The sequence below is a fragment of the Budorcas taxicolor genome, chromosome 10, assembly GCF_023091745.1.
Source record: "Budorcas taxicolor isolate Tak-1 chromosome 10, Takin1.1, whole genome shotgun sequence".
NCBI lineage: Eukaryota > Metazoa > Chordata > Mammalia > Artiodactyla > Bovidae > Budorcas > Budorcas taxicolor.
In genome coordinates this window covers 15180872-15198435 of record NC_068919.1, presented here as the reverse complement: position 1 = coordinate 15198435, position 17564 = coordinate 15180872, and the positions used below count along the sequence as shown (strand labels likewise).

The 17564-nt window shown below is 52.8% G+C and overlaps 1 protein-coding gene across 2 annotated transcripts; it reads left to right on the top strand.

The window, feature by feature from the left end:
* Nucleotides 1-3576: 3576 nt before the first annotated feature.
* On the top strand, nt 3577-16516 carry CALML4 (calmodulin like 4). Of its 2 annotated transcripts, XM_052646151.1 has the most exons (5): nt 7176-7310; nt 7405-7435; nt 11754-11894; nt 13455-13643; nt 16259-16516. In XM_052646151.1, exons 1-5 carry the CDS (start codon nt 7176-7178, stop codon nt 16354-16356), a joined length of 594 nt encoding a protein of 197 aa, XP_052502111.1. In that variant the 3' UTR covers nt 16357-16516. The 2 variants fall into 2 exon arrangements, with proteins under 2 accessions (XP_052502112.1, XP_052502111.1); XM_052646152.1 differs by lacking the exons at nt 7176-7310; nt 7405-7435 and adding an exon at nt 3577-3662.
* The last annotated feature ends 1048 nt before the right edge of the window (nt 16517-17564 follow it).

The following is a 17564-nucleotide window of genomic DNA, read 5'->3' as shown; positions in this document are numbered from 1 at the left end:
AGCATCAGGGGTGAGCAATGCGAATAAAGGCAGTGTGGAGCCAAGCCCCACTGGCTGCTCTGCTTCCTTGGGGTGTGAATTTGGGAGGCAGGAGGAGGAGGGACCCTGGAGCAGGGCAGTGGCTGGTCTGGGGCCTGGCAGGAGCCCTGGGCTGACCCCAAGGGCCTGCTCGGCCCTGTCTGGCTGAAAGCAGGTGCTGCCACTGCCCCCTGGCCATCTGTGCCACTCAGGATCCTGAGTTTGGGGGTCCCAGCTCTCTTTGGAGGAGGCTGAGGGTTGCGGGGCTGGGGCCGGCAGAGGGCGTCTACAGATGGAGCCCCCAAGCCATGCTGCTAGCGCCTTCTAGAAACTGAAGCAGAGAGGGTGTCCTTTGGGTGGAGGTGGCGGCAGGTTTTTGGGGGGCTGGCACTTAGCCTTGGGCAAGTCGCATGACTCCTGCAGGCCTCAGCCCTTAATCTTTGAGGGTCTCTGCCTCACCACCCAACCACCAGAAGCTTTATAGTCTCCTGTTCCTAGAACCCACAAGACATCTGCACTGGACAGGAGACACACAATCGTAGGCTGTACTGTGATGAGAAAAACAGCTTTTAAGGAAAGCAGCTTTGTTCTTCAGAGTTGCTGCTGAGGCATTTTACAGTGTGGTAACCCTCCTCACTGCACAAAAAGACTACACAAAAAAGATCCTCACGACCAAGATAACCACGATGGTGTGATCACTCACCTAGAGCCAGACATCCTGGAATGTGAAGTCAAGTGGGCCTTAGAAAGCATCACGATGAACAAAGCTAGTGGAGGTGATGGAATTCCAGTGGAGCTATTTCAAATCCTGAAAGATGATGCTGTGAAAGTGCTGCACTCAATATGCCAGCACATTTGGAAAACTCAGCAGTGGCCACAGGACTGGAAAAGGTCAGTGTTCATTCCAATCCCAAAGAAAGGCAATGCCAAAGAATGCTCAGACTGCCTCACAATTGCACTCATCTCATATGCCAGTAAAGTTAGGCTCAAAATTCTGCAAGCCAGGCTTCAGCAATATGTGAACCGTGAACTTCCAGATGTTCAAGCTGATTTTAGAAAAGACAGAGGAACCAGCGAGCAAATTACCAACATCCACTGGATCATGGAAAAAGCAAGAGAGTTCCAGAAAAACATCTATTTCTGCTTTATTGACTATGCCAAAGCCTGTGACTATGTGGATCACAATAAACTGTGGAAAATTCTGAGAGAGATGGGAATACCAGACCACCTGACCTGCCTCTTGAGAAACCTATATGCAGGTCAGGAAGCAACAGTTAGAACTGGACATGGAACAACAGACTGGTTCCAAATAGGGAAAGGAGTACATTAAGACTGTATATTGTCACCCTGCTTATTTAACTTCTATGCAGAGTACATCATGAGAAATGCTGGGCTGGAAGAAGCACAAGTTGGAATTAAGATTGCCGGGAGAAATATCAATAACCTCAGATATGCAGATGACACCACCCTTATGGCAGAAAGTGAAGAGGAGCTAAAAAGCCTCTTGATGAAAGTGAAAGAGGAGAGTGAAAAAGTTGGCTTAAAGCTCAACATTCAGAAAACGAAGATCATGGCATCTGATCCCATCACTTCATGGGAAATAGATGGGGAAACAGTGGAAATAGAGTCAGACTTTATTTTTTGGGGCTCCAAAATCACTGCAGATGGTGATTGCAGCCATGAAATTAAAAAGACACTCCTTGGAAGGAAAGTTATGACCAACCTAGATAGCATATTGAAAAGCAGAGACATTATATTGCCTACAAAGTTCCGTCTAGTCAAGGCTATGGTTTTTCTAGTGGTCATGTATGGATGTGAAAGTTGGACTGTGAAGAAAACTGAGCGCCAAAGAATTGATGCTTTTGAACTGTGGTGTTGGAGAAGACTCTTGAGAGTCCCTTGGACTGCAAGGAGATCCAACCAGTCCATCCTAAAGGAGATCAGTCCTGGATGTTCTTTGGAAGGAATGATGCTAAAGCTGAAACTCCAGTACTTGGGCCACTTCATGCGAAGAATTGACTCACTGGAAAAGACTCTGATGCTGGGAGGGATTGGGGGCAAGAGGAGAAGGGGATGACAGAGGATGAGATGGCTGGATGGTATCACTGACTCAATGGACATGAGTTTGAGTGAACTCCAGGAGTTGGTGATGGACAGGGAGGCCTGGCGTGCTGCGATTCATGGGGTCGCAGAGAGTTGGACACGACTGAGTGACTGACTGCTTTGCTTTTCCCAGGCACCTTCTACACCCATGAGAAGTTAGTGACCTCTGCCCCCACCGCCTTGGGAGTAACAGATGCCTGCTGTCCTGCTCAATAGCTCCTGCGCAGGACCTGGGATGAGCATGGCCCGTCTGGCTCGTCAGGCCCCCTGGCTTCCGGGATCTGAAATAATGAATTTTGTGATTTCACGTCCTTGGTGGGGATGTATAGAGACTTATTTAGTTGCTAAGTTGTGTCCTACTCTGCAACCCCATGGACTGTAGCCTGTCAGGCTCTTCTGTCCATGGGATTTTCTGGGCAAGAATACTGGAGTGGGTAGCCATTTCCTTCTCCAAAGGACCCTCCAGGCGATCTTCCTGACCCAGAGATTGAACCCGCATCTCTTGCGTCTCCTGCATTGGCAGGGAAGCCCAACTGCCTTCAATCAAAAGGACTCCATGGGTTTCACCCCCCCAGAGTGGGAGCTGGATACTGAAGGTGCTGCCTGCCGCCCCCCCTCACTCAGCAGGTCACAATCTGCACAATCTTAACTCAGTAAGCCAGCTCCAGCCTTGGCCTCTCAAAGCACAAGGGCCCCCACGTCCCCAGTAACCTCAGTTCTCCCCTACGTTGATTCCGTGTTTCCTCCAAACCCTGTCCCAGGCCCGTTCTCCATACAAGGACTTAATGGATATCACCTAAGTGGGCACACATCTGATTGTGGGGTCTGAGGCTTACACAGTTTTGAGTATGCTTGATAAGAAAACTTCTAAAAAAGTGAATAAAATTAGATATGAAAGAATATTTAGAATGGAAAAGATATCAGCAAATTATTGGAGCCTTGGTGATTCCTATCCCTCTTGACTGAGATCTCTTTGGGAAGTTTCCTGAAAATGTTTCCCAAGAAATACAGGAGAGGCTGGCCTTGAGAGGCTTGGCACACTGATAGGTGGGTCTGGGGTGATTGCGCTGGTGGACAGCAGTGACTGGCCCGTAATCCAACAGCATCTGGATAAATCCAGTGGAAACCACGAGAGGGCTTGCTGATGGCTGCACGCCCGTATGGGGAAAGCGCTGCAATAGCGACCAAGGAAACCAGTTTATGGGCCATGAGACTCAGGAGCTGGCCTGTAAAAGATGACATAGACACTGGCATTTCCACCAGCCCTAGAGCCCTCCTCCCCTGCTGCCGGGCTAAGCGGAGGATGGATGGACTACTTAGCCAGCAAGTGAGACAGGAAATCTGCTCTCTGACATGTGAACTAGGAGGCTAACTTGAGCCTTCCACATTATAACTGAATATGCCAGGAGCAATGGACCCAGAGACTACACCATGGTAACCCCAAAGCAACTAGTCAGCACCATCCAAGTCCAACTGTTTCTGTCCTGACCACAGGATCTGCTCCCAGTGGAACACAGTATACCATGGCCTGGGACTGGCAGGTAAGTTTCTGGTGGTGTGGGTTTGCCACTTCTTGGGGAATAGGATTAGAAAGGGTCTTACAGACTTCACCTGTCCTCCACTCAGCCCTACCTGAGACCACTACTGAGGTCACTAATCCAGGCCTCCCCTGGAGAAAGTCACCATTCTATGACCCCTACGATCTGTTAGACAGCCCCTGCTCCAGGTTTCGGCGCCAGCTGTGGGGACTGCAGGCTGGGACGCCGACCACAGGCTGGGGTGGTGTGACCTCAGAATGCTGTCGCTGCCTGTGTGTGGCTTCATGGCCACGATCTCCCCTGTACTGTGCCTGTTAAGCATCTTATGTTTCTCCCTAGCCTGAGCAGAGGGAATCTGTTTGGGGACCGGGTGACAGTGGTGGCCTCACCACTTTGTTTGTTGGTTTAAGGCTGCGCTGTCTGTGTTGCGCGCGGGTTTTCTCTGGTTGTGCAGAGTGGGGCGGCTCTCTAGTTGCAGAGCATGGGCTTCCCACTGCAGCGGCTCCTCTCGGTGTGGAGCACAGGCTCTGGGCACACGGGCAGTTGCAGCACAGGGGCTAATTAGTTGTGACTCCCAGGCTCTGGAGTGTGCAGGCTTTGGTAGTTATGCTGCGGGGCTTGGTTGCTCCGAGACGTGGGATTTTCTGGGACCAGGGACCAAACTCGTGTCCCCTGCCGTGGCAGGTGGACTTCCCACCATTGAGCCACCAGGGAAGTCCTGGCCTCACCACTGGCGAGTCTGACTGCAGGGCCTCCCTCCTCTGGACTTCCATGAAAAATTCACCCGAAGTTGGCTCGCGCCTCAGGGAATCACTATCTAGCACTCTTTGTGTCTTATTCTTGATTGTGTGTACACTCCGTCGTGTCCGACTCTGCGACCCCCTGGACTGTGGCCCGCCAGGCTCCTCTGTCCATGGGATTTCCCAGGCAAGAATGCTGGAGTGGGTAGCCACTTCCTACCGCAGGGGACCTTGTGGACCCAGGGATCGAACTGGTGTCTCTTGGGTCTTCTGTGTTGGTGGACGGATTCTTTACCACTGCACCACCTGGGAACTCCTGGTATTCTTCTAGCTACTGTTATCACGGGGTTGCAAAAGAATCGAAAACAACTTAGAGACTAAACAGCAAAAACAACACTCTGTCATTATATTTGTGATCTGAGGTTGCAATGCACCTCTGCATACCTGACCCCAGGGATATCTCAGAAGAGGGGCAGGGCCAGGATTATAAGAGTCGTGCAGGATGTGTGGGTGTGTATGGCCAGGCCGCTCAAGGTGGCTGTTCACTTGCTGTCTGTGTATCTCCTGCTCCACCAGTCCCTACTTCACACACAGGACTGTCCAGTCCTGTTCATCACAGGCCTTTTATCTGTGACTGTCCACACGCCTGCCCCTGCCCCCAGCTGGTTTCCCTGGTAACTGATGAGCCTTCTGAAGTCAATGCTCTCTATAACTGGTAGCCGCCTCCTCCTCCAGAGCAGCAGAAGGCGCGCCGTGTCCTGCCTGCTGTCTGCCGTCCACAGTGGGGTGTTGCTCCAGGATGTGGCTTCAGATCCGTAAGATTCCCCCATCTGATAAGTTGTTGTCTGTCTCTCGACTCTTCGGTCTCGAGGCTGGGCTACTATATGGCTCGCAGGACCTCGGGGTACAGCCCAACGGTCACATCTCCCCCAGGAGCCCCTTTCCAAACACAGGGTGATTCCAAGCGAGCCTGGGCCTGGCTCTTCAGGCTTCCCCTCAAGCATCCGCTCTGTGCCCCAGGCCCTGCCAAGGCCCCGCCTGATGTCCCCTCTCCTCTTCTTCCTGTAAGTCTCATAGAAACTCCCCTCCTTTCCTGCTCCCACCAGCCTTTCCTCAGCCCCAACTGGGAGGAGTCAGAAACTGCCAGCTAAAACTTTCTGGGTCTAGAAATGGGTGTGAAGTCGAGGAAAAGAGAACCTTTCACAAGAAAATGGTCAGGGGACAAAGACAGCCCCCCTGCCCTGATCCATGTAACTTCTACAGATTACCACCAGCTCCCTCTGCACGCATGCAGGCCTTTCCAGGCCCCCAGACCAGGGGCCCTAGTGCAGTGCACAACCGGTGTGGCCGTACCTGCCGCTCCCGACAGACTGGGTGGGCCCTGGAGTCGGGGCCGCAAAGGCAGGGCAGCCACCAGCTGTGGACACAGGATACAACAGGGATCTGGGAGAAGGAGGGGGAGAACCCAGCTGTGCCCAGCGCTGCAGCTCCATCCCCTGTTCACTTCCTCAGTGGGGGACAAACCACTGAGAAATGGGGAAAGTCAGCAGCTTCTGCTGGAAGGGGTGGGAAGTGCAGTGGGGAGTGGAGGGGAAGGAAGAAAAGAGGGAGCCTTCCTGACCAGGAAAGTCACTTAAGAGGTCTCCCTCTGAGTCCCCTGAGTTGCCTGTGGTGGGGCCACAGACCCCAGCATGGGCACCTACCACACCCCCAGAAGAATGGGAAGGAACTGACTCACGCTGAAAATGGACCATCTGGCCATTAACTCTCAACATAAGGCCAGGATGCTGAGGCACAGAGCTGTGGAATGGGCACCGAGGTCTTCCTCAGAGGGGCCTTTCTCTCCTGTGTGTGGCATCCAGGGTTCTGGCGGAGGAGGTGGCTGTCACTGGGCTGTGGTGTCACGCAGGGTTTCCTTCCCATATTAAAAAGCAGAGACATTACTTTGTCAACAAAGGTCCGTCTAGTCAAGGCTATGGTTTTTCCAGTAGTCATGTATGGATGTGAGAGTTGGACAGTGAAGAAAGCTGAGCGCTGAAGAATTGATGCTTTTGAACTGTGGTGTTGGAGAAGACTCTTGAGAGTCCCTTGGACTGCAAGGAGATCCAACCAGTTCACCTTAAAGGAGACCAGTCCTGGGTGTTCACTGGAATGACTGATGTTGAAGCTGAAGCTCCAATACTTTGGCCACCTGATGCAAAGAGTTGACTCATTTGAAAAGACCCTGATGCTGGGAAAGATTGAGGGCAAGAGGAGAAGGGGATGACAGAGGATGAGATGGTTGGATGGCATCACTAACTCAATGGACATGGGTTTGGGTGGACTCCAGGAGTTGGTGATGGACAGGGAGGCCTGACGTGCTGTGGTTCATGGGGTCGCAAAGAGTCGGACACGACTGAGCGACTGAACTGAACTAATGACGTGGTGTGTGATGTGCCTAAAGGGGATGTGCAAAGTGCCCAACACCTAGGAGGAGACTCTATTTAGCCCCTAATGCAATCCTCAGAGAGAAATACCCCTGAAGGCAGGCCTGGGGGGACCCAGCGATCCCCTCTCTGGGTGACCCCTTCTCAGTGTCCACAGAGGGCTCCCAGGAAGGAACAGCGGCCCTTGTCCTCTGGCTACAGAATATCAGCTTCCTGGTGCAGGACCAAGTGCAGGCGAAGCCCTCGGGCAGCTCCCATCTCTCAAAATCCAGCCTGCCACCACCCCACAGCCAGGCATCCACAGAGCACAGGAAGCTGGAATCTGACCCCTGGCGGCGGGCCTGGTCTCCATGGCAGCCGGGGATTTATTACCGGGGCCTCCACCCGGCTGGGCGGACTTTCGACTTGAAGCCGGGAAGAAGGGGAACAGGAAGGCAGTTCTGGGAGCAGCGAGCCCACGGGTGGCAGCTGGAGGCCCCGCGATGGTGAGGATCTGTGTGGCCTGGTCAGGCTGCCCGGGGCTGGGGAGGCAGGGGGCTTTCATGGAGTCCCTTCCTGACTGTTCTCTCTCTGCTGCAGGCCAAGTTTCTTTCCCAGGACCAAATTAATGGTAGGTTTGGTTTGTTCTTTCATTAGCAACTCACAGCAAAATATGGGTCTCATTAGGTAATTTGCTCTGCTCATGTTTTGTTGGTGGGAGACCTGGGCCCACCCACAAGCCAGGGGCCGACTGCTACCAGGAAGGGCCTGGTGGAGGGGCGGGGGATAAGGCTTGGAGGTAAGAACTGTCCGTAGTACAGTCAGTGTGATTTGCAAGAGGGCCTGACAGGAGGGGGAGCGCTTCTGTTCTCCTCCAGAACCTGATAGTTGGGGGCGGAGGGGGAGAGGGGCTGGTCTGAGAGACACCAACTGGTTGTGACTGAGGGCCCCAGCTGAAAAGGGGGCTTTGTAACTGGCTGAGAAAGAGAACAGGGCCCAGGGCTGTGCTCTCGGAAAGGGTGCTTTGTTTAGGCTGTGGGCCTCAGTCTCCCCATCTGTAAAGGGTGAAGGCCAGTGGAGGTGGCCTCAGAGATCCCTCTGCCCTGACGGCAAGCCTAGTGTTGGCATCTGGAGCACTTTATTCCGTGAATCCCCAAACCTGCCCCAGGCAGCTTCAGTTTCCCACAGTGCCTGGTTCTGTTTCCACGAGGCCAAGCCGACAGAGTTGGGTTACACAGAAGCCAGGGGCCAGACCCGGCTGGGGAGGCTCAGCTGAGCTCAAGCAGGGAGATGAACTGAGGGTTGGTTACCTGGGCAGGACTTGCAGAGTCCTGGTTACCAGCAGCGTCTATAAGGGAGAGAGGGTAGGTGGGTTGCAGGCGCCTCCCCATAGGCCCCTTGATATTCTTACCCCTCAACGGGGTCCAGAGCAGGGACTTTTAAAATCCAAGGCCCAGGGTAGGGGCCTCTCCTACCCAGTCTTAAGACAAGGCTTGATGAGTCTCGGGGCTGGAATCCAGCTGTCAGTGTCCCCCCCACCAAACCTGGTGCTGGGGCTCACTGACCCTCCCTCTGGGGCCTCTGAATCTCCCAGAAAGGAAGAAGGTACGTTTCCCTTTGTATCCTAAAGTCTGACACAGAAAGGGACCACAAACGTTCAGGAAAGAAAGACTGCTTGAATGGGAAGACCAGGGACCTTGGAGGCAGTGGACCTGGGCTCCAGTCACCTCTGAGCCTCGGTGGTCTCATCTGTGAAGTGGGAATAATGACACTGCCTCATCAGGCTCCTGTGAGCGAGAGAGAGCAGGTGGCAGGCACGCACCTGACTCTGTGCCTGGACGTCACCCAGATGTAAGCCGGGGCCAGCTTGCTCTTGCTAGCATGAGCTACGTGGTACACTTTTAGGAATTTTGTGAACCATTATTAAATAAAGGAAGATGAAAGAGTGTCCCAGTCCCTTCGTCTATACAAAAGTTTTTTTAAAAGATAGCTCTGTCGCAATTAGTAGTGCTGAAGATTTGAAAGACTTCAGTTTAATGGATGTAATTTGCACAAAGGTGAGGAATAGTTTAACAGTAGATCACTCATCAGATGTAATGACAGTGTAGTCATTGGGAAAATAGTTGCATTCATTGGCCTGCAGCTTACCTCACTTATGGTTAAATCAAAATTGTAGGTTGGCAATGGATACAAGAGCTGGCAGAAACTCACTTGTGATAATCAATTGGCTAGATGGGATTTATAATCGAAGTCTTTTTACTACTTGTGAGTTGGATGCTATACATCCTTAAGTCTGTACCATGTACAGATGTCATCAGAGTCGGTTCCATTCCCAGCACAGCTGGTGTTATCCTGGGTCTGGGGAGGATTCTTTCTTGCCGTGGGGCATTTGCATTTTCAAAGGGACAACTTAAAGGGGATTTTAATCCAGTTTATTTAACCCGATTTGTTCTTTCATTCAACAGTTATGAGTCCTTTTTTTGTGCCAATTATGAGTCCTTTTTTTGTGCCAATTATGAGTCCTTTTTTTGTGCCAGCCCCATTCTAGGGATTAAAAATACAGCAGTGCACAGCAGAGCCCCAAATCCTTGTGCTCACAGGGTTCACCTGTGTGGGGAGGTGGGGACAGCAAAGGAAAGGAGTGAGCAGGACGTTGGATGGCAGGCAGGTCTGGCAGGAGAAGGGCCTGGCAGGGAGAGCAAGGAGATGTAGAGGTCATGGAGGCGGGGCAGGAGTAGAGAGAGAAGAGCCCTACTGTTTCAGGGCTGGCCTCCAAGTCCAGAGGACCCCCCAGATCTTTAAAGCAGGAAGACACATTTTAGGTAACTGGGGAGGAGATGGGTCCCCCGTTGACTCTAGCCCTGCTGATACCAGGGGCCATGGGCCCCCTGGTGCAGAGTATGGGGGAGGCAGTTTGCCCCCTGTGGAGTCCGGTCCATCCCCGGTCCCAAGAGTGTGATGTCCCCACCCGGCTACTGTCAGAAGGTGCTCCACTGTCATAGGATGGGGTCCCAGGAAGGTAATGGGCCCACCTCTTGGGCAGAGGCAAACCCAGACAGAAGGTAAGCTCGGGTGGCCAAGACAGGTCCCCTGGAGCTGGGCGGGGGGCTGAGTTCAAGTCCTGCGTGCAGGGTGGCCCCCTGTCCCTGTCCCCACTGGCGCTGGGCCCTCTTAGAGGGAATTGGGTTTCACAGGAACCAGTGAAGCCTTGCTTCCCTGGGCCACTCTGGGTCCTGCCGCTGGGTCCTGTTGGTGGTCTGCCCCTCCAAAGCCCAGGCTCTGGAAAGTTCTGAAAGGGCGGGAGGTTCCCCTTCAACCTCTCCACAGGCGTAAAAGCAGATAATTGTCTCTAAACCCCCACCGCCTGGCCTGCCTTTGATTAGCAATGCCTCTGAAACCCTAGGCTGCTGGGAGTGGCCCTAATGAGGCGGCATGAAGGGGCCCTCGGCCTGGGCATCCTCTGCCACCTCTCCTGCCCTCTGATGGAGTTCCAGGGTAGCCTGGGCAGAGCTAGCTGCCCACTGCCCCCACTGCCAGGAGCCCTTGGCTGCTCCAGCCTTCCTCACTCACTCGTCTGCACCATGGGAACAACTAGGGTCCCTCCCCACAGGGCCACAGTGAGGATGACACAAGGGCCTGGGGGAAAGCGCTAGTAGTGGGAGCTGCTTTTGCTGGTTTTGTTACTATCCGCTCAGAAGCTGCTGGTCCAGGCCTCTGAGGATCCAGCTGGCTGTGGGAAGTGTGCAGGGTGCTAGGGAACAGTGCAGGGCCCGGGATGCTCCCAGTGGCGCTCAAGCTGGAGCTCTACCTCATGGGTCCCGGGGGCTGCACGAGAGGGGCATTTGGCCAGTTCCACCCCCACCCTGTGGTCAGGGCCTCTGTGAGGACCCCTTATCTTCCCAAGCTCCTGGCTGGCCTCCCTGTGCCTCCAGGGCTAGGGGGTCAGGGCAGATGCAGGTGGGGGCTGGTTCCACTGGGCTGGGGAGCTGTGGCTCTGCAGGCCACTTCACCTCCAGAGGGGAGAGAGGGTTCAAGGAGAGCAGTAAGGAAGATCTCCGCGGAGCTGGGAGGACGTCCGGGCAGTGCCTGTTGAAGTCTTGAGTGGGGCCTGGGCCTGTGTGAGACCGGCGGCTGCAGCAGTGGACTCAGAAGCTCCCAGTTGTGATGTCTGTCACCACGTATGATGGCCTCTCTGCCAGGCCTTCCCAGAGCGGGTTTCTGGTCCTCCAGCAAGCCCCAAGGCATTATTGCTCTGTTTCCCACCTAAGTTGTCATTTGCTGAGATCCCCTAGGAATTTGGTGCCCTGCTGTGGGCTCCTGGTCTCCCTGGGCTGGACCTGGAGCGAGAGAGCGAGCAAGTTTTCCTGTGTGTGCTAAGTTGCCTCAGTCACATCGAACTCCGCCACCCCATGGACTGCAGCCCACCAGGCTCCTCTGTCCATGGGACTCTCCAGCAAGGATACTGGAGTGGGTTGCCATGCTCTTCTCCAGGGGATCCTCCCTACCCAAGGATCGAATCCACGTCTCATGTCTGCTGCACTGGCAGGCGGGTTCTTGACCACTGTGGTTTTAGTCGGTTGAGGACAGGAGCAGGGAGGGAGGCGGCAGAAGGGAGGTCAGGAGGGGAAGGGGATGGGGTTGACAGGATGAAAGGCAAGAAATGCAGTTAAACATACATTTCAGATAAACGACTAATACCTTTGTAAACATGTTGTTGTTAAGTCCTGTCCGACTCTTTGTGACCTCATGGACTGAGGTTTATCTGAAACTCAATTTACCTTGACAGCCCTGGATTGTTTTTTTTTTTTTGCTAGGTCTGGCCACTCTAGGAGGGGAGGCGGACTGGGAAGCAGGCAGAAGGAAGGGGAGGGGCAGAAAGTGGAGAGAGGATTGAGAAGTTGGGGGAGGGTGAAAAAGCGACCCTGATTCTCCCTTCTGGGCTGTGGCAGAGTACAAGGAATGCTTCTCCCTGTACGACAAGCAGCAGCGCGGGAAGATTAAAGCCACAGACCTGCTGATGGTGATGCGGTGCCTGGGGGCCAGCCCAACGCCTGGGGAGGTGCAGCGGCACCTGCAGACTCACAGGATAGGTGAGTGGGCCCGGCTGGGCCAGCTGCCACGGAAGGAGGAGTCTGGGTGAGTGGGTGGGCCCTGAGCCCTATAGCTCTTGTCCCAGGGACGCAGGCAGGCAGGCAGGTCAGGTGTGACCAGCTCAGAGGTTTGAGAGGTCCGTGTTAGCCAGAGCTCTCTGGCTGGGTGTGGAGGCACCTGGCCAGGTGTGCTCGTGGCAACAGGTGACGCCCCATCCCAGGGGACCGGGGGCTCTAGACATGTCACCACAGTTGTTGCAAACCTGCAGTCCAGACGGTGCTAAACGATCCCAAGGTTGTTTTGATGGAAGTGTCCCTTTACTTAGATGTGTCATGTGCTTAGCTCAGCAACACCATGAAGGAGGCACTATCCTAATCCAAGTTTTACAGACAAACATCAAGATTCAGAGCCCAGCTGGTAACTTCCGAGCCCTTAAGCCAATGGGGGAATCAGATTGGAACCAGATTCTCATTTCTAAGACTGAGCTCCCCCAAATTGTTCAAAATGGGAATAAAACATAGAGGAAAACCCACCCAAAACGTTACCAAGTTGTCCTCTGCTGATGTGATTATGGGTGATTTTTCATTCCTCTTGTTTCCTGTTTTTGACGAAGAAAACATATACTGCTTTTACAACCAAAAACGAGTTGCTTTTTGTTGGTGGTGGCAACTTTTTAAAAAAAAAAAAGATGGAGGAATGTCAGATGCCAGGATGGCTGTTTGCATCGATAGCTGGACACTCAGGAAGGAAAGAGGAAGGAACACTTGATCAACAGCCCAACTGGACCTCCGTTTCCCCATCTCTCAGTCGGGTTCCCACCCTCTGCTGGGGTTATCCCAAGGCCCCATCAGAGGGCGACTGCAGCGGCAATGGGAGCTTGTCCTGAGGCTGGGCTGGGGGTGGCCTCTGAAGGCCCCAAGCCTGGTGACGGGGAGCTCAGCCACTGAGAACCCCTGCTTCTGTCTTCAAAGCGTGCTGGTTTCCTTTGGTTTCCGTCTCCTTCAGACAGGAAGCTGTGGGCAGGGGCACTTCTGATTTCCTGCAGTTGGAGCCCAGCCTGGGCTGAGGGCCCCAGGCATGCCTGGAGGAGGGGTGTGGGCTGGGGTGGAGGCTGCAGTGAAGGGAAGGGCAAGTGAGGGAGGCTTGAGCCCCATCATCCACCTGTCTTTGTAGATGTGTTGCAGCGACTGTCAAAGGGGGAGGATAAACATGTTGGTGCACTTCCTCCAGTTCAGGGCAGGAGAGAAGCATCCACAAGGGGTACAGGAAGCGGTGCTTCATCCTGGTCTTGTCACTGCTCTGAGCTTCTCTCTCTTTAGTGGGCAAAATGAGATGTCCAGGCACTGAGGGTTGTTGGAAAGATTAAATGAGGCATATCCATGGTGGGAACTCAGCAAGACAGGCTGCAGCCTCTTCCCCGTGAACACAGCCACCACCACGGTGCTTCCTGAGTTGGGTGGTTCTTGAGCTGGCCTTGAAGGCTTGGGCAGGAGGCCAGCTGACATCCCCAAGAGAAGCCTTTTCCTCCTTGCTCACTCTGCTGTTTGGGGGTTTCCTAGACAGAAATGGAGAGCTGGATTTCTTTACTTTCCTGACCATCATGCATATGCAGATAAAACAAGAGGACCCAAAAAAGGAAATTCTTTTGGCCATGTTGATGGCGGACAAGGAGAAGAAAGGCTACATCATGGCGTCTGAATTGCGGTCAAAACTCATGCAACTGGGGGAGAAGCTCACCCACAAAGAAGGTAATGGTCTGGGTCCCTATTTCCCAACAGTGGGAGGTGACTAAGGGGTTGGGGGCACACCGAAGTCCAAATCATGCCACCTCGGTTACGTAGGCATCGCATCTGATGGCATCTGGACGTTGGGACTAGATGCTAAGCTTGGTGAACTCTGGACTGGAACCTGGAAAACTAGGGACTGTGAGTGGCAGAAGTTAGCCAGGGTGAAGGGACAGTAAGGAAACCCAGTTAGGAGCTACTTGGGCATTACTCTATGTCTTCTAACTTTCACTGTGGGCCTTCATGACCGCGACACCTCTAGGATCACCAGTGTCCCTCTCATACCGATTAAAGAAACAGGTGCGGTGCGCGGCCTGTGACGAGCAGAGCTAGGCGCTAGACACAGGGCTAGCAGACACCGGGACCCCCACCCTCCGACCTCGCTCAGGCACTCCTCTCACCACAGCTGTCTTCTGAAGTTGCTGCTGCCACCAAGTTTCTAAATTGAGATGTTACTTTGCTCCCTTTTCTCATGAGTCAGCCAGCCCTGAGCTCTTCCAGAAGGAATGTCCTGTCTACCTTCCCTGTCTTCCTGCCTCAGAGCCAGATGAGGGGCTTGGGCCTTCTGGGAAAGCCGGATGTTCATGGTGAGGGTGACCCCAATGCTGAGCCCTTTGCAGATGTCCTCCCAGCCGGCCTGACAGGCCCCTGGGTCCAGCCACAGCGGCCATGCCAGGTTGCCACCCGAGTCCACACTCCCCAACCCCAGAGACTGCAATTTCTGGGTAGGCCGCCGGGCTCACCTGTGATTGGGGCAGGAGGACACGGTCGGTGGACGAAAAAGGCTCCGGTAATGACGGGCCTTTAGCCTTTGGTGAAATCACAACAGACTTGAATCCTGGCTCCCCCTCCTTCTGGGGGAGCTCAGGTGAGTTTCTTAACCTCTCTCACCCTCCTCAGTTTCCTCGTTGGGAAATCAGGTTACAATAGGCAATCCCTCAGGACCCTGCAAGAGCTAACATTCTATAAAGCAGTCTGCTAAGATTTTATCTGCAGTCACAAAGGCACAGTGCAAAGGAAGTAAAAATAGCCCTAGAGAAGGCAGATGGAGCTTCCCCCGCTCTTCCAGGCTGCCAGCTATCACGATCCCATCTTTCATTGTGGCTGTTTTAACGTGAACAGGGAATCACAGGCTATGCTTTCCTCCCGGGCTCCAAGGACACTACTCAGCCTTTTAAGGATCAGGTGGAGTGTTAGCAGAGAGGTCAGCAGGGGCCTTCATTTTTGCGGTTAATGATCCGTCTAAAACAATACCATGGTCCCCAAACTTAAACATTTCTCTCATTTGTTTAACCAGTAAAGAAACATTTCAAAGAAACTGGCAGTGTCTGCCAGAGACTGATGTCCTTTTCCTCTGGCTATGGGAGATAGAAAAGGTAATACTGGAAGTAAGACTCCTTTACCTTCAGTGATAGAAAGAAAAGTTGGTTTACTGCAGAAGCATCCTTGGAGCAGCTGAGACGGCTGTGAGGAGGCCTCCTTTGCAAACCGGTTCTCTGTGGTTTTTCAGGGAACTGCTATTCTAACCAGAAGGTACCATCAGATTCCAGCTGCCCCTCTTCTGGACAGCTGGAGGCTGCAGTGACCGGTACTGGACTTGTCCATTGGGACAGTTTTAACCAAGTGGTTGATGGGTAGACACTCCTCCATGAAATAAGATAAATTACAGTCTCAGTGTTCTACAAGTACTCAGAAGTACTATCAGCTCAAACGCAGTGCATAGCAATTACGATTTTGAGGAGGATGCTTAAGCAGGAAGTCACAGGATGCTTTTTCACCGTCCAGAGTTGTGTGGGGGCTGTCTGCGGCTGGCAAAGTTGAGACAGGGCAGTGAGAGAGTTTTGTAAGAGGGTGAGGAGGGTCCTGAGAAGCCACCATTGAAAAGTGTAAACTGAACTGGCTCTTCTTGTCAACTCCTGCGACAAGCTTGTATTTTATCCCAGGAATCCAGAACCAGTAAATGTACGTTTCTTTCTTTTTTCTGAGCAACATTAGAGAACAATGGCAGTTTTTGTAGGCTTTGAGCTTGGACACAGTTGAATTTATTTTCTCTTATACTATCCCACCTCCGAAACACTTTCAGAAAGAGATGATAGTGGCAGATACCATTTGTCACCAAGCCCCCTCTTGGGGTGGGGGGATGTCATTTTGGAAGGCAGGCCATAGGCTGGGCTAGGGGCCCCAGGATGGAGCTGCAGGGGTGTCTGTTATGGAGGGCGTCTGAGAGGGCGGGCGGTAGAAGGTAAAATCCATGCCAACACTTTCTGGAAATACGGGCACAGGAGCCAGATATTTTCTGAAGGAAAAAAAAAGGTACAAGGTGGTTTCATTGACTGAATCCTTACCAGTACACCCCCTATCCTGGCCCCTGCAGAAAGCCAGATGAACTCAGAATTGATTCCATGGTCTCCAAGGGGGAGGGAGTTGGTTGTCCTTTTCTGTTCACTGGTTACTTCCTCACCTATGGAAGCAGTCAACTGGAGGTTCAGGGAAGACCTCTGGGGAGGCTCAACCCCCAGCTGGATGCCTTATCATATGACACTGAAGCCAAACTGAGAAATTACTGTGATTTATCGCAGTGGAGGATCTCTTCAGGGAAGCAGATATCGAACCGAATGGCAAAGTGAAGTATGACGAGTTCATCCAGAAGCTCACCATTCCTGTGCGGGACTACTGAACGAGGAGGCGAGAGAGCCGCCCCTGGGCCTGAGCACTCAGACTGTGGGTTTTGGAAAAGAAAGTGTTTCTTACACTTGCGGGAGATGGCAAACACAGCAAGATGACAAACCTAAGCCCAGCAAGAGGACAAGGAAACAAAATTATTCCAGCCACGGTATTAGCACGTCTTTAATAAAACTTTGTACTGTTTCAACGACTACCATTAGTCTAGCCCTTTATAGCCTGTGGTTTAGAGGTGGGCCAGGGGTCTAGTCCCAACACTGCCATTTCCCAGCCAGGTGATTCTGGGCAAATCATTTCACCCCTCAAAGTGAGGGATCCTCACTAAAGTGGATTCTTGCTTCTTACCTCACAGAGCCTATTGAGAATGGGCTTTGCTTTAGCAGACTGTAGGACACTATGTAATCCTGGGTTGCCATGACTGTGCTTTTCCTAAAAAGGGCAATTTACAGGAAGACCAATATTCTGTATCTGGGTGCTGGAACCATCTTCCACATTTTCAAGATAAAGCTAGCTGGGAAACAGCAACAAGCAGAGAGCTCAAACAAACTATGGCAACATTTCTTGCAGCACCATGGGGTCATGTGTAAATTCTCATTCCCAGTGCATACTAATGTAGTCCTGGATATTCATTCATAAGCAGAGTATACAACAGGTTAGAACAAGGCAGCATCAGCCAAATGTTGGGAAGGATCTGACTACAGCCGACCAAAGGGGACCGGGTGTGACGAGCTGCATTCACTGCAGCCTTGCAGACCCCGAGAAGACTCATGGTGGTGCTTCGCTCAGCATTTTGAGTTCTTCCCTGGCCCCTTATCAGAGGGGTTCATGGGACTAGGATGGGTTTGCTTAAGTGGGTCAGACTGATGATGGCTTCAACCTGTTTCCTCAGGACTAGAGGCAAGTAGTAAGGGGATGGAACAGACCACAGCCGTGACACAGCAGGAGCCCTGCCAAACTGTTCCAGGGGTACTGGTCCTGCCAGGAGCTTTTCTAGCGCAAGTGGCTTTTTAAGTTAGTTATGAGTCAGCACAGTCCTAAAAAGGGCTGGAGTCACACATCAGCATGTTGAGAGGGGAGCCAGGCGGAACTCAAAGTACAGAGATTTTCATCCTTATATGTATCAAAATTGTGCTCTCTGGGCTGTGGCTTTTGCTAATGGTGCCTTAGTGGCTAACGCAAAAGAAAACCAAATTAAGAGGGAGG